General features: G+C 44.7%; 1 protein-coding gene across 1 annotated transcript in view; it reads right to left on the reverse strand.

The window, feature by feature from the left end:
- Positions 1 to 242: 242 nt before the first annotated feature.
- The window catches only part of ZNF652 (zinc finger protein 652), a 38,443-nt gene continuing 22,051 nt past the window's right edge, over positions 243 to 16,634 (reverse strand). The window contains exons 2-6 of the mRNA XM_079798388.1: positions 14,234 to 15,406; positions 10,962 to 11,109; positions 10,484 to 10,599; positions 9,628 to 9,772; positions 243 to 8,572 (exon numbers count right to left, since the gene is read on the reverse strand). Of these exons, the coding sequence (XP_079654514.1) occupies positions 8,061 to 8,572; positions 9,628 to 9,772; positions 10,484 to 10,599; positions 10,962 to 11,109; positions 14,234 to 15,127 (1,815 nt within the window). The 5' untranslated portion in view covers positions 15,128 to 15,406 and the 3' untranslated portion in view covers positions 243 to 8,060. The remainder of the gene's footprint in view (positions 8,573 to 9,627; positions 9,773 to 10,483; positions 10,600 to 10,961; positions 11,110 to 14,233; positions 15,407 to 16,634) is intronic.

Consider the following 16,634-nt stretch of genomic DNA (forward strand, 5'->3'; position numbering starts at 1 on the left):
CTCGCAGGCAGAACAGGGACCAAGCAGCTTCTGTTTTGTCAGACTCCTTTGGACAAATGTTCAACATTCAACAACAAGCTTTGTAAACCTAACACTAAACAATTTCTGGCAAGCAAACTGGATTTCCTTTTCTCTAAGAAGTGAGGAAAAGTGCAAGTGATTTCAGTACTGTCAGGGAAAACACAAATAAAACAAACAAGTTACACCTGGCCACCTGTTAGCTAAACCCATCACAGCTTCAGTTTCTTTTTTGTCAAGTGTTGGAGTTACAAGTGGACACCTCTATTGGAGGGAGTGGGGGGGAGGAAGGAAGGGGGGGGGGGAGGAGACAGCTATGCGTGAGGAAGGCCACACCAGGTGCAAATGTCTCCTGGCCCTACAGGGAAAATCGTCACGGCCCCGTGTCCCCCCTGAGCTGGCTACCGACCTGCCTACAGTGCAGAGGCTGCTGCAAGGAGCTGATGAGGGTTCGGAGCCCTAAGACAAGTGGCGGGGAGGGAACACACACTGCATCCTAACTGGAGGAGTGGCTGCTGCAGGGGACCTCCCTGGCCCTTGCTCCCGGGTGTAACAGACATGCATTTGGAGCAGAACAGGTGGGAAGCATTTCCTCGTTCGTACTCCAGAGTTACCTCCGCCGCTCTTGTCCTTCTCTGAGAGGGGTTGGTCCTGCACAGGTGGTGGGATTTGGAAGGAGGAGGGTCGCCTTCCTGCTTTAGCCCCGAGCACGTCTCCCTGGCTTTCAATCTTGGGCACCGTTACTTTAAAAGGCTAATTAAGATGCCTGGCCCCCAAGGACCTCTGACCCACACCTCAACCTTTGTTTGCATCATGAGGGCGGAGCAACTACTGGACGCAGGAATAAGGGACAATGTCTTAAGAACCAAGGTCTATAAATAAGCATCGAGTCAAGAGAGGATGTTCCTAGGAGAGTTGAAGGCAGGCCGTTTCTTTAGAAGGCTTAGAATAAATAAGCTAAAGTACTTTGCTGCCCCCTTGTGGACAAAGCCAGTACTGCTGATGAAAGAATCCTACAGTTCATGTCAAGAAATAAATACACATTTGAAGGACTCACCTGGCTTTCAGAGGCCATATATATATATATTTATCCTTGGGGATGCAACTTCATAAGTAAACAGCAAAATTATGCCTCATAGTTTTTTTTTTACTTTTGAAAAACTTAACGAGTTGAATAATTAAGCACAGATATTTCTGGGAGGGTTAGAGATTCTAAGAGTATTTCCCACCAACTTGCAAATGCAATTAAACAGAGCCTTTGCCCTCTGCAGGACGTGAGTGGGCATCTCTGTCCTTCTGGTCACGTGGTCCCCTTCACCTGTAAGACAGGTAGGGAGGAGGCCGGGCTCCTTCAGGGGAGCTGGATACTAGCGTGATTCTTTGGCACATCCGGTACAGAGACAGGCTCTTTGATCAAAACCAACAATGCAAGCATCAGCTCTCCTCCTGCCGTGAAGCAAAACTCAGCTCCTACCCCTTCTGGCCCCCTCCCATTCCCTACATGCCCCCAAATGGTTTTAAAGCAATCTGCAAACCCCCAGTCTCACCAGAGAAAGCTCAACTGTGTACAAGGGACTGGGAACTAGGAAGCGGAGGGGACGTGTCTCGGGGCCCAGGGCCCCCTCACAGACGACGGGAAACGAGCCAACACGGTCTCTGGGGCGCGGCCCCTGCACGTGCGAACCCACCAGGGCTCTCCCTCCGCTGGTCCTGCCCGTGACTCGGGAGAGAAAAGCCACACGTTTCAAAGTGGTTACGTTAGGTAGCCAGCTGCGACCGAAGAGGCCAACTTCTAGGCCAATAACGGGGCTGTCAAGGCAAATGAAAGCGAAAAGAATTTAAAACAACGAGGAACCCTTGTCACCTATTTCTGTAGAAAGTGACCTCTTGCACTCTGTAAGCTAGCCATCCCGTTCCAAGCAGCCAGTGAAGACTTCCAGCGTCTTGAACTTACTCATTATCAAACACAAACCAGTTCTCACCACTGCGCACCGTCCCACCAACACATACCGTCGCCGGGCGAAAAGGACTCAGTTTACTAACCGCTGCCTTCGAGTCCCACGTCATGTGGTTATCCGTCTTGAGGGCCTGAGCATCAGTACCATTAATTTGCAGGAAAGAGGCATGACACTTTAAGTCCAAAGGAAAGATCTTGACTAAGGCCCAACTACTCAACTTAACTAGCTTTCATTCACTTAAAAAAACCCCTCACTGCCATTTCCTCATTTTAAGGAGTTCTCAGTTTTGGGGAGAACTGAGAGGGAGTAAGGGTCCTGTGGGCAGCACAGACTTCAGTTCTGACGGAAAGAGTGGCCAATTGCTCACATGTTTTATTTATTTATTTATTTATTATATTTTATTGATTTTTTACAGAGAGGAAGGGAGAGGGATAGAGAGTTAGAAACATCGATGAGAGAGAAACACCGACCAGCTGCCTCCTGCACACCCCCTACCGGGGATGTGCCCGCAACCAAGGTACATGCCCTTGACCGGAATCGAACCTGGGACCTTTCAGTCCGCAGGCTGACGCTCTATCCACTGAGCCAAACCGGTTTCGGCTCACATGTTTTATTAATAAGGTGCTCATATCACACGGAGAACACACTGCAACCCCTTTATTATATCCTTCATATATTATCTATCAACCATATTTAAAAAATTAATTAGATGAGAACAGACGGAAGAGAAAGTAACGAAGTTTTTGAGGAGGATGAGAGGCAGGGAAAAAATCAATCAAGGACTTATGATAAACCCAGAGAGCACCTTTAACTGATGCGATTAAAATACAAGGATGGGTACAACCTTGGGAAGTATTTCTGGAAGAGGGAGGGCACACAGGAATAGGGCATCACAACAGCAGCGTTCAGGATCCCTTAGCCACAGGAGGCAGTCAGGAAGACTGGGACAAGGAGAGGATGTCCAAGAGAGATACTCAGTGACCTTTCATTTTAAAAGAACATCTGGTTTCTGGTGAAAGGAAAGAATGAGAGAGACAAGAATAAAACGTTTCATCATTAGAGATGTGATATGTGAAGAAATAAGATACAAATAAAAGTTAAAAATGCAATCTAAACATGACATGGGGGAACAGAACAAATACGTTCAAAATTCTCGCCCACGGTTTTAGCTGGGCATTAGTAGAGCCAAACCAACGGGAATAGGGTGAATTTCAATACTCCTGGAGAATGAAATCGTCAGAGGTAGGATTTAAACCAGGAAAGAATGTTCCAGGATGCTGGCTTTTTGAAGGCACTCGGGAACAGTGAGAGCATCAGATAAGAGAGACGTGTATATGCATGTACCTGCCGTACGGAAAGAAAAATTCCAGAAATGCTGCGACAATACATGTATCGCCGAGTAATACACAGAGTAACAAGGTAGAAATCCACTTTGTAAGTAGTTCCTTATAATAGTAGAGCGGCTACTTAGGGAATAAGAAAGAAAAGTTTGCTTTCTGAATAGGCAACTCTGCAAAGTAGTTTTGACTTAAACGAAGAATTTGACAAACGGTACATTATCTGGTTCTTTTATTCAAATGTACTGAACCTCAAGCTTCAAAGTTGGGACAACCAAGGAGTTTGATTTTCTTTTGAATCTTGCAAAACCTATCCTCTAAGACAAAAAGATCTCATCATAAAGTCTATAAAAAGTCTCGAGTGTATAAAAGTATAGAAGTAGGAAAGTGGAGATACTGATGGCGACTCTTATGGCTTCCATAGAAAGTGTAGAGAGGATCTCTGGTTTGCTTGAACGAGGTAGTGTCCAGGGTTGGAAGGTCATCGGTACCTATTATGAATGCTACCGTTGACAGAAGCAGGTTAGGTAGGTGCTGTTATTGCATAATAATGCCACTATCTCTAATGGCCAATGACCTCTCATTCCTGAAAAAAATGACCTTTTGGGAAATTTCTTATCTTGGTTTAGGCAAAGGAAAATGAAAACCCAATATTTACTTGCTCAATTTTACAGTCTAAAGAGTTCCAAGGGAGTTTATTTTTGTAATGGTACATAGCTGATAAAATTCTTCAATGTAACCTAACCCTTTTTCATTAAATACTTCCCATACAATCTAGAACAGCATCGAAATGTTCATCAGGTGGATCAACAATGTAATAGAAGCTGTCTCTTCTATACAGTAGCTCAAACAGAAAGGTTTCTCTAACTTTAGTTTTCTTTCTTTTTTCTTACAATAAAATCCCACCACCATCTGCGTTTCACTCACGGAAATCAGCAAGATGGGGTAACCGTATATACATCTGCAATGGATTTCTATTTCTGCTTGATTTCAAAATTTAAAACTTCCAGTGAAATAAAAGTTAAAACTAACCACATATACTCACTCAATGAACATAAAAACTGAAAAATGTTCAACAAGTAGAACATTCAAAGTTCACAAGCATCTCTTCAGAGTCTTTTGCCTCCAGTGAGTACACTAAGGACAATCAAATTATAAGGAATGTCTGACCACAATGAAGAGGTGGTTCCAACCATGTAGCTTTTAAGAAGATGGTAATGCCCATGCTCAGTCATCAATAGAGAGCAGTTCATGGAAGTGGTAGACTGGGAAAGCATATGTAACCATAAAGTTTTATGTGGTGACCTCCCTGCTAAAAATAAAAATCAAATCACAAATGCATGCGGAAATGAAGCCACATACCTTTCAACTGTTCATCTTATATCCTCCATTCAAATTAAAAAATGTAACTTGGTATGAGCAGACCTGACTTAATACGAGAAAGCAGCAAGCAGCCTTTCAGTAAGGCGAAGGAAGAGTTTATATTTGAATGATAAATCTATGAGAAAAGAATAGAAAATGGGAAAGAAAAAAAAAGCAGTATCAACTTAAGTCCTTGGGACTTTTCCTCAAGGAAGTCTTGACCCTAGTTTGGTACAAGGCTTTAAAGACAATAAAATTAAGTACTGAAAAACAGCCTCAATTTGGTATCTGTGTAATGCTGAGACGTGGCCGCTGTTACCTTTAAAAAATGGATTTAAGTACAGATAATGGCTGAGAACTCAAACTCCTCCACAGTCCTTTTTTCCATAAACAGAGAGCAAGTAGGAATAAGTTTTTTAAAAATCTCGGGTGCTGTACTGCATGTGGGAGAGAACACACCACGTACTGCAACTTTGATCTTGTAAAGGACCCAATCAAGTTCCAACCCTGAGTCTGAGTCTCAAGCGTGTTCAACCTGATGTGCATATATGTTTAAGGCTTAATCCTGCAGTTCTCATATTCAGAAGCATTCAAGTTGTGACTATTCTTAATGCGTTTCATTACTCATGTAATATGCCACTGATGAAGGGCCGTTACATTTTGGGCTATTTTCCTGAAGACCACAAATCCTGTCAGGAAAGGAATGCTTACACAGTGGGGGGACATGGGAAGTTTTCAGATTGTTCCACAATACCTCTCACTCAGAACTGTGTTGTGTGACAATGCTGATTTAAAAAATTTGCTTCTGTTAAGGGTGGTGGTGATTATTTGCTTAACACCGGCTTTCCTATGTAGCAGATACTTTCTTATGGCTATATTCACCCGAATAAAGAAATCAAAGACGACTACCTGAATTTTCCAGTGTATAATTATAGTACACCTCATAGAACGGTTGCTTCAATGGTCTCAAGTATAGAATTCAGAGTTGCTGCCCTTTGCCATACGTTTATTTGGAACAAAATAAGGTATAGCGGCATAGCCAATGGACTAAGCTGCAGTTGACATCTTTAGTAAAGAGTGATTTGAGCATCACAGGCTTGGCCGTGAGAGAATGACGTCTACAGAAAGGTGCAGACCCAAAGCTTCCACAGAATTCCCCGGAGACCGTGGGAGTGACAGGAGGTGGCCACCGAAGATGTAACAGTCAAACAGGGAATTAACTGTCCTTTTCCGGTTGGGTACCTGGGTGTTCACAGAATGTATACAAATATTTAAAGTAGCATTCTTTAGAAATTAGATCCAAAACCAGGAAGAAAAGTGTGTTTTGAGATACTTTTCTGCCTCGTTTCAAAATTTGTCTATGCTCATTATAGAAGACAAAGGCAACAATCACAATGGGGGGAAAATAGACATATGAAACCAAAAAGCGAATAGAGAATGCAATATTTTTAAAATAGGGACTTAACCTCAATGGAAAAAGTACAACTTTTCCCCCATCAGAGCTAATCAGCCAGAAAGGTGCTTGAAGTATGTCTGCTGGTTTACTATTAAAAATAAATAAAAGCCGGGGTTCTGACTCAGGCAATGATTTACCAGCCAGAGGAAAAGAAAAACGAAGGCATTTCAAAATTAACAAAATCAGGAGAGCTCCCTTCGGCAGCACCTGGACGGGTCCCGAGAGGATTCGCTGCCTCTGCGCACGGACGACACACAAACTCACGAAGCGTTCTGTATGTTTTTAAACAAACAAACACATTTTTAAAAATCAAAAGAGGGAGAGAGAGAAAGTAAGGAGACCCAGCTTTGGAACTCTGTTCTCTGAGATGAAAGAGGACAAAGTTTCAGCTGTATTCAATCTGGATAAATGTGATCTGTTCAGTACACTGATAGTTAGCCCTTCGGTGCAGCCTTGCCTACAGGAAGCTGCTGGTTGGTTGTGCTCTTTCAAAGTTCTCCAAACTTAAAAAAGTCACCTGCCTCGGTCTCCGAGGTGCCGCCCTCGCATCACCCGCACGTGGCCATCACAGGCCTGCGGAGCCCCGGGCCGCGGGCAGCTCTCTCTCCCTCGCCGCAACTGGCCTGCGGGAACAGGCGCCGGCGGTGATCTGTGCAGTGACACAGAGACAGGGCAAACGCAAGCACTGTGTTCCCACCCACATTCCTCGGCCCCATGCCCCGCCATGCCTGTGATGTTGGGGTGCTGTCCTATCTCCTCCCAACGACTCCAGAGAAATGAACAACCTCAAAAGGAGAAGTGTGCTACGAGCCTCACGCTGTCATCCCCGGAGGCTGAACAACAACGGTTCCAAGGGAAGTGAGAAACAGGCGTGACTGGGATGAGACCATCCCCACTACTTCCTCCTCTGGACAGCGAGCAGCTTTCCCCGGTTTTCAGAACAGGCCACTGCCGGTGACTCCCGGGAAAGGCCCCCCGCTCTGCAAACCGGCCATTAATGCACCAACGGAACCAAGGGAAGCGTGAGGACAGGAGCAGGGCAGTGAGCCGAAGACACTGAGTGTGAAGCAGAGGCTAAAACTACCCAGGACGGACCCCACGTTCTGAAAGCAAAACCTCATTTCTGCAGTGACGTGGTCTGGAGACCCTCTCAGACACATCTAGTCTCCGAAGCACCTTTGAGTTGTACGGATGTAAGAATAGTAACTTTGAACTATAGAAGTTATATGCATCTTTAAGAATCACATTTTGATGATTATAAATTTTTTTTCTATTTTACAACATAGGTCCAGCGACACTGAAAAAATTACACCGCTTATTGAAATACATTTCATTTTAGAAACCGACTACTAAAGAAGTCTATACAAAAACTCTAAAATAATTTCTGTAGTAAAATAAAGAGTGTGTTAGGAGAGCTACACAAAGAAGAGAATTTCCATCTTTCTCTATAATGCTTGATATACTGTGAAACGTGGCTAGCTCACCTCTGCAGCCAGCACCAAAAGCTGAAAGAATTCATTACGATGCACAGTGATACAATTAATGCTCTGGATCAACCTCACAGTCTTCCCGATCAGTACACAGGAAACCAGGCCTGTCCCCTCTTTGAGGAGAAGTCCGGGATATAAAAGCAAGCATACCTCATCAGCTGATATGAAATTATAAAATTCCACAGTCTGAGTGTTTGAAATTTATAAAAGTCACCAGAAAATGCAAGCACGTTGGGCTTCAGTTTGGTGGTTCCCCTGGTTTGGATGACGGGTCCCTCCAGGACTCAAGGTGTCCGTGTTCGTCCCCTCGACGTGTGGATTCACCAGGACAGCGCCGAGCTCCTGGCGGGGGCTGAGGAGCGGACAGCTGCGGACCCGCTGCCCAGCTCCCCAGCTCCGTGTGGGCACGCGGCGTGGAGAACACCCTGGGAGATGGACGTTAGTGATGCTGTGCCGAGCTGTTCTTCTCTGCCAGGTGCCGCAGGAAGTTGTCCTCGCCCTGGCCTCTGTGGTTTAAAGGCTCGCTCTTGAAGAGAGCTGGAGGTGGGGGGAGGTGAGGGACGGGAGGGATGGGAAGGTGGTGCGGGTGGTGCGGGTGGGGGTGGATGTGAAGGTGTGAGAACGGGTGGGGGATGGGCCGCGGGGGAAGAGTGTTGACAGGGCTCATGTTGATCGGAGGGGCTGGGGTTGTGGGCGTGTTCCCCGCGGAAGGAGCGGGGGCGGCCGGGGAAGTGGTCAGTGGGATCTGGACAGCAGGCGGCACGTTCACGGGGCTGGTCACCCGGAAGCACTTCTCCTTGTGGGCCTTCAGCATGTTGGAGAAGCGGAACCGCTGGCCACACACGTCGCACGGATAGGGCTTCTCGCCGGTGTGAGTTCTGCGGTGCCTCTTCATGTTGGGGCGGCTGGTGAAGCTTTTGCCACAGATTTCACAGATAAAGGGTTTCTCTCCTGAGATTAAGAGACACAAGAAAATGATTAGCTACTCGGCGGTAATTATGTGCTCGCTATTCCTCAGATTAAGAAAGGAGATTCCCACTCCTTCCCTTACGGCCTATTATATTCTAATAGTGAAACCTGAGTCTCCCAAAGTGGGGACTTATCAGTAAGAGCAGGTGCGAGTAAAAGTCCATACAGCCTACAGCTGGGCGTGGTCTACAAATGAGGCACCAACAGCAGCGGTCATTCGCGTCCTCCGTCCTCCGGGGAGGACTGCTCACACAATGCCCTGGGCTCCAGGAACCAACACCAGACCAGTCTCCGCCTCTGATCCAGGCAAGCTGGTCTGTAGGCAGCATCTGGCATTCCAGCCACAAGGGAGACTTTGCGGAAAATGTCCCGTGGAGCGAGTCCTTGGTGGCCGCTCGTGCGTCACGCGCAGCCTTCCACGTGAATCTCACGCTGCGGTGTTTCTCCCCGGGAGCTACTGGCACTTCTGCAGACGGTCCTTCATCACGCGGGACTCCGGCACATCTGGAGGGCACGCAGCATTCCTGGTGCCGGCCTGCTAAGCGCCCCCGAGATTTTATAATAAAAAAGTCCCCACCATTTCCGAATGCCCATGGGTATGTGCAGAGTGGAGAGGGTGGATGTCTAGCTGAAAAGGAGTGAGTTTTGGTAAAGCAAACCCAATCAAACTTTTAAGAGTACTGAGAGGGTATTCTATTTAAAGCAGTCGGTGTCTTCCAGCTTTTAAAGGTCCAGAACCTTTCCTTAGAAGAAATACACACAAAACAAGTTTTGTACTATTTCAGGAGACCTCATGCCCCAAGTAAAGAACCCGTTTTCCTGAAGGAACCTGAAGTTAAAAGGCACTAACAGGTAATCCTTTTAAAAACAGAGTTATGAAAGCCTAATCACTCAGTATTATAAATCTGTGTTTTTATTTAAAGTGAAATGTCCACTGGGCATGGAACTGGTGGTTTATGTTTTGAAATAAACAGACTCACAGGCCATCATCAACAACAACTTGAGAATGAGCTGCTCCCCCCCCAGGAAAGCCGTACCAGTGTGTGTCTTCATGTGCTCATCGAAGTACTGCTTCATGTTGAAGTCCTTGCCACACCACTGGCACATGAACTGCTTGTGGCCGATGTGGATGCTCATGTGGGAGCGCAGCTGGTACTTGTACTGGAACCTCTCGTCGCAGTTCTGTAAGGGACACGGAGACTTCTGGATGCCGAGCACAGCAGCTCTCCTCGCCTGAGCCCACCCTAACGCGCCGAGAGGCTCACTGTTCCTCCTCAGCACGGAACCCGCTTTTGTCAACTAGTTGGCTCTGCTGTAATTCTGCAGCTGAGTTATTAATAAAAGGGAAATTTCTCATATAATGATTACTGATTTACTAAAAGAAAAATAACTCATGTGTCAGTCCAAAATTTAACAATGTGTTAAAAAAAAGACATTTCTCATCCTGGCTGGTGTGGCGAAGTGGTTAGAGCAGCCACAGTGCACCGAAGGGTCTTGTGTTTGATTCCGGGTCAAGGGCACGTACCTCGTTTGCAGGTTCGATCCTCGCCCTTGATTGGGGCGTGCGTGGGAGGCAGCCAATCCATGTCTCTCTCTCTCTCTCTCTCACATTGATGTTTCTCTCTTTCTCTTGCTCCCCCTCTATCCCTCCCTTCTACACTCTCTAAAAAGCAATGGAAAAAAGTATTCTTGGGTAAGGATTAACAAAAACACAAAAAAGGACATTTCTCTACCTAGCAGCGAGATAACACGATGCTCAGAGCACATGACTGGAGGCTCTGTGGCGTCGCAGCCCGATGCCCGCACTTCGGCACCCGCCTCTCGCTGCTGCACCACACTGACGGCAGCTACTCCCGCCCCTAGGCCTGCGCCTGGTGGTGGCACCCTCCTTACCTCACATCTGAAGGGCTTCTCTCCAGAATGCTGCAAGGAGTGCACCTTGAGTGACATACTGCGTTTGAACGATTTCCCACAGGTTTCACATGTAAAAGGCATGTCTTTCGTGTGCGCTGCAACACAGAATGCACTTACACTCAAAATACGTTCACCCAAAAGCTCAAATTGAAAAAGGTAGGTGTCCTACTGTAAGGCCATCACCCCATCTTAAGTCCCCACACGCTAATATGTGGGGCTCTAATAGCAATGCCCTGAAGAGGAAATAAATAGCAACGCTGAAAAGAAACCTGGGTGTGGAAGACTGGACCGTTCAATTTGGTGATGCTTACCGACGACATGCTGCATTTAGTTTCGACAAGTCAAAAGTGACTAAAGGAAGGCAGTGCCTCGGATCCTGCCCAATACAGAGCATAAAACACACCAAAGAACAAGGGAAAATTATAGGTGTGAGAGAAAAGAAGCTGACAAAACTTACCAACCATGTGTTTCCTCACATGAGCCATGGTATAGAATTTCTTCTCACAAATTTCACAGGAGAATTTCTTTTCTGCATATCCATGGACGATCTTGATATGTTCATGAAGGGACCAGAGTTTCTTGAATGATTTGTTACAGGAAACACACTGAGCAGGACAAACAGAAATAACCTTACTTATAGGGAGGGGCTTGCAGAAAGCCAGACCTGCCTGCTGGCAGATGACAGGGGGGTGCTGGTCCTGGCACAAGGCCAGAATCCAAACACATGCTGTTCTTCCATGCAGTCCAGGTCCAACACCAATGTCTGTGTGTTCTATTTTCCAAGCTGCATCTTTTAGAGACACTTTGGGAGTATGAAAACAATGGCAAAAAATAAGAAGAAATGGAAAGTTCCACTAATATCAAAGAATTGACTGCTTTTATCAAGTTTGTGTTGTACCTATAAAAAGAACCTGCAAGCTTCTAGAAAATATATGCATTACCCAAAGTGGCTGCCTCCTACACATGGGTCACTAATAGGTGTTTACCAGAAAATACAAACTAATTTAAAATTAATGTAAATAGAAGAAGAAAAAACAAAATACATGTTAATGGTTATAGACCTGCAGAAGTATAACAATGTTTTTGTACCTTAGAGAATGTATTTGGAACTTTCATTAACACAAATGACTGAGATTTTGTTATATTTTTCCAAATCTAATTTGCTCTATTAAACATGTTCCTCTGGCAGAATTTAACATAAGCTCTAACTGGTTAGTATCATTCTCCCTTTTCCCCTACAGCCCAGCTCCAGATGTCTCATACAAGCACCTACAGCAGCGATTTTCAATGGGTGTGCCACAAGAGTTTTTAAAGCATGCAACACCGGACTATTTAGTTAGGGGCACTGGCCCCTTAGATTGTCAAATAAAAAATTACAACAGCCAACACAATAGCCATCTGGAGTGAATGAATAACAATTATGCCTATATTTTTGTTAGATTGGCAAAAAATGTATTTTTTTGGTGTGCCGCAGAATTTTAGTAATTAGTTTATGTGTGCCATGAGATGAAAAAGGTTGAAAATCGCTGGCCTATAGGAAACACATGCAACACTGCTTAGCTCCTTGTGTTATGAATCATTAATGGTAGACGATCAGGCATAAAGTGTATGAAAATAAAGTGCTTCTGGTTAAATCAAAACAATACTAGAAAGTTTAGGTAACAATCAGACTCTGAGATGCTTAAGGAAACAACATGGAATTTACTGAAAATAAAGATCTCTTAACATCACTGTCACTTCAGGAAACAAAGACCCTGAGAAGGGTTAAAAAGATAAGCCACTGCCCTAACCGGTTTGGCTCAGTGGATAGAGCATTGGCCTGTGGAATGAAGGGTCCCAGGTTCGATTCCGGTCAAGGGCAAGTACCTTGGTTGCGGGCACATCCCCAGGAAGGTGTGTGCAGGAGGCAGCTGATCGATGTTTCTCTCTCATCGATGTTTCTAGCTCTCTATCCCTCTCCCTTCCTCTCTGTAAAAAAATCAATAAAACATTTTTTAAAAAAAAGATAAGCCACTGACGAATACGGCTTGAGAAAAGGACAACTCCTGTAAACCATTTTGTGGGACAGGTTTTAATTTTTACTTGTTACTAGGTCGTCATGGTTACTAGGATCCATACTTAAGAACAAAGCAGTGCTCCTGAGGAATGTAAAGCGTTCATTTAGCAGCACCCAAAAACCTACACACGTGCTTACACATATTATGGTGAGAAATAGTGAGGAAAGTCACAAAAAATATTCATCAAATGTTTTCTTTTCTGTAACTTAATAAAGTAAATTTAAGTTAAAAAAACTGTATGAAGGTCTTCAAGTTCAAGATACACCTTTTCAGCAACGAACCACACAGACCTAGTTAGACCCCTAGGGTGCAGCACCACTTCACTCCCTGTGGCCTGAACCTGGGCAGCAATTCATCCCCAAGCCATGACTCAGTTTTCTTTTATTTACCCAGCATTTGGGAGATTAAATCACAACTGATGAATCAAAAAGCAGTTAAATTATATTTTAGCAAATATTATATATATATATATATATATGTATATATTTTTAATTTTTAAAAAAATTAATTTCAGAGAGAGGAAGAGAGAGGGATAGAAACATCAATGATGAGAGCGAATCACTGATTGGCTGCTTCCTACATGCCCCCCACTGGGGATAATGCCAGCAACCCTGGCAAGTGCCCTGACCAGGAATCTAACCCTCACCTCCTGGTTCATGGGTCAACACTCAACCACTGAGCCACACTGGCCGGGCTACACTTTATATATTTAAAACTCTCTTTAAAGTAAAGCAATGATCTCAGTTGTTGATTAAAAGCAAGAGGAAATGTGAAAAATAAGGAGCACTCCAGGAAACAAACCAAAACAAAACAATTGCATCTTTTAAAAGAAATTTAGCTTAAATATGGTACAAAATAGGTCTATTTTACATATTTTATGTAGGCATTAATAGACTTACCTTCATAAGTATTCATTGATATGCATTCGCATGAGTTAACCAATATAGCTCAGCACAGTAATATAATTCACTCGACAAAACGTAATTAGCACACCTTTTACCCTCTCAAGGCACCAGCCTGTGTGAGTACCATGTTTTGTTACCTTAACCATACGGTACAGCAGCATTACACAGCCCTACTGCCAGGCGGGCAACATTTGCAACCCGCTCAGCCTGTTTAAAGTCTGCATATTCCCATGGGCTCAGCCTCTTGACAAATTTAGTGTTGCCATCTCTCCACTGGTGAACGCAAACTCACTCCCGGAGATCTTCCATTTCCACGGGTCTGAGTCATTATGGTTTTTGTCCCCATCGGCTGCACTAGAATCGGGCATCCTTTCAAGCCTAGAAAGGGACCGCTCTCTATTCCCGCACTTTGCCCAGTAATTCCCACCTCGACAGAGAAGATGCCAGAATGAATTAGAACACGTCCCACAGCTCTGAATCTCAGTGCAAAGTCGGCGTTGACCTTACCTACGGGGCAATCACCTGCAACAGATCCCCCTTCCAATGTACCTGGGTTCCCACTAGTGCAGCGCCAGTTAAATTTAACGCTTTTGAAATAAAATGTTAAGCCTGGGCTCGGAAAAGACCAGAGCAGGAGCGTTTAAAGAGCTAACTGGTGAAATCTGTCCCTTCGGCCTCTATTGTACTTATTCTCTTGGGCAGATACCAGGCGAGTCTGAACAGCCAGGTTCTATGCTGCTAAGTGCCCTCTCGGTGATGAGACCTACCTGGATGTTTTTCTCACAGTCTGTTTGCTGGTGAAGGGACAGCTCACTTTCCAGGACAAACTTCTTGCCACACTTATCACAAATCTGCATGCGCCTGTGAGTAACGTTCATGTGCTTCTCCAGGTACCAGCGCGTGTTAAACACCCTGGGGCACTTCTCACAGGTCAGAGTCTCTTTCTCTTCACACTTAGCTTTCTGGGCTGATGCTCTGGGCTCCTTTGCGGCCCGCTTCTTACGCTTAGGCGGCTCTACGCTCTTCCTACGACCTCGTGTGGTTCTGGGAGTAGGGGAAGCGGTAGCTGCGGCAACGGAGGCAGCTCTCCTCGTTCTCCTTTGTGCAACGCCGACTTCCTCCGCCATCTTCTCCTTTTTCTTCTGCCTCGTGTTCTCTCCATAGTCACTGCTGTTATCGGTGGCCTCTTCCTCACTCGCGTCGTCCTCCTCGCTGCTTGTCTTAAGAACAGGAGTCTCTTTGGACTGAGAAGAGACACCCTTTTCCCCTTTAGACACATTTAATGTTTGGTTATTAAGGTTTACCTCCACTATGATCTGCTCCCTTTTGTAAGAGACCTCCTCCTCCTCCTCCATGTCATCAGAATTCTCCCGGTCTTCTTTAACCGCATGCACGTCAGACCCGGCTCTTGTCTCCCTGAAATATGGCTGTTCCTCTGTTTCATGGAGATGCGGCTTGCTCAGCTTGGTGTCCACTAACACGGAGTAAGGACTTCCTGACTCCCTCTTGTACACTTTGGTGGACAGGTCAAGTTCTTGGTTGGCACCATGATAAAAGGTAGATGGCACTTGAGCACGCCGGCTGTCTTCTTGTGCCATCCCTGCTACATGTGCAGCACAGCTTTCAACCAGCTCCGGACAGGAGCCGGCTGTGTGGCTCATTGGTAAGTGCCCCAATTTATGAAGCAGTTCAGACTATAAAGAAATAGCTTTAAAACAGCGTAATTATCAAGACTCAAATCTTTTTCCATCCACAGAGAAGCACTCAAATGAAAAAAAAAAGAAAGAAAAGAAAAGAAAAAAAGGTATTCCTGGAACCTGTGAGCAATTCTTCCAGTGATGCAGCACCAAAGCACAAGTCAGAGGTTTGGTATTATGGCAAGAGCAGGGCTAGTGATTTTTCTTTTGAAGATCAGCTGCAAGTGACTTGGAGCATCTTATCTACAAAGAAAAGCAAGAAGAAAAAAGTCAGATACCACCATTTCCTTCGCATAACATGCACTGACTGGTACACCACAGCAAAGACAGCCTAAAATGATCTCTCTCTATATATACAATTCTTTCTTCTGCTTTTAAATGGTTCAGTGCGGGCCATTATTTTACTGGGTTACATGAATTCAACAAACATTTTGTTAGAAGTAGATTCTAAGTAAACTCTAAGGTAGTAGGAGTCACTGTCCCTTCACTGGGATATCTTTAGAGCTTAGCACAATGCCTAGCACTCAGTAGGTGTTCAGTATACATTTGAAGACTAAATGAATAGCTACTACTGCATAGCACTCATTATCCTAGATGCTATGAGGCATACTGATACGGCAAAATACATCTGTCTACAGTGCAGCCTGGCTATATAACTGTGTCGTACGTGGAACACACAAGAGCATCCCGCTGCTGGCTTTCTTTTCAATACCAGACACCGCTGTCCACCACCACGAGGGCTCACGGACAAAAGGGGTAGTGGGCTAGGCACTGCAGACCAGGAAATAAACCCGCTACTTGACATTAACTCCTGAAAAGAGAGAAAGTGTCCCTGGCTTTAAACAATGAAAATCTAGATATAGACTATTACTATAGGTACTATTGTTTTCAGGTTTAACAGAATAATTTCAAAGTGACCAAGTATTTTTAAATTTGTTCTACGCATAGCTCACTACATCCACTCAGTAACTGGGTGATTCTTCACGTGCCAGTTGCAGAAATCTAAATTCTAAGAAACAGTAACCATCAAGTTGATACGGTTCCAAGAAAAATAAAACCATCACTTAAAAAAAAAAAAGATCAGAGAGGCACATAATTTGCTTTGTGACATACCTCACATTGCTGTTTAGCCACCCACCTACCCTCTGAGTCATATGGAATTACTGCAAACACATACCCTGTCTAGTTGAAAAAAGAAGAAAACTAGTCTTTACTGAATGCCTGCTACGTGCACAGGCACAGTGAGGGTGCTCATTATCTATTACTTCTATTTAATAACCACCGCAAAACTTTGGGGTTCATTTTTACATTATTCTTCTCTTCCATTTTCTTTCTCTGTATGGATTTGTTCTTTAAAAATTATTTTACTTTCATTTTAGTGGAATTTCAGAAAGGAGTGGTGATAAATGCTACTATATTTTAGTTGACATCTGCATAGATATATTTACTTTTTTTGTATTTATTGAGAAAA

This window comes from Cnephaeus nilssonii (genome assembly GCF_951640355.1).
Source record: "Cnephaeus nilssonii genome assembly, chromosome: 19".
NCBI classification, from domain to species: Eukaryota; Metazoa; Chordata; class Mammalia; order Chiroptera; family Vespertilionidae; genus Cnephaeus; species Cnephaeus nilssonii.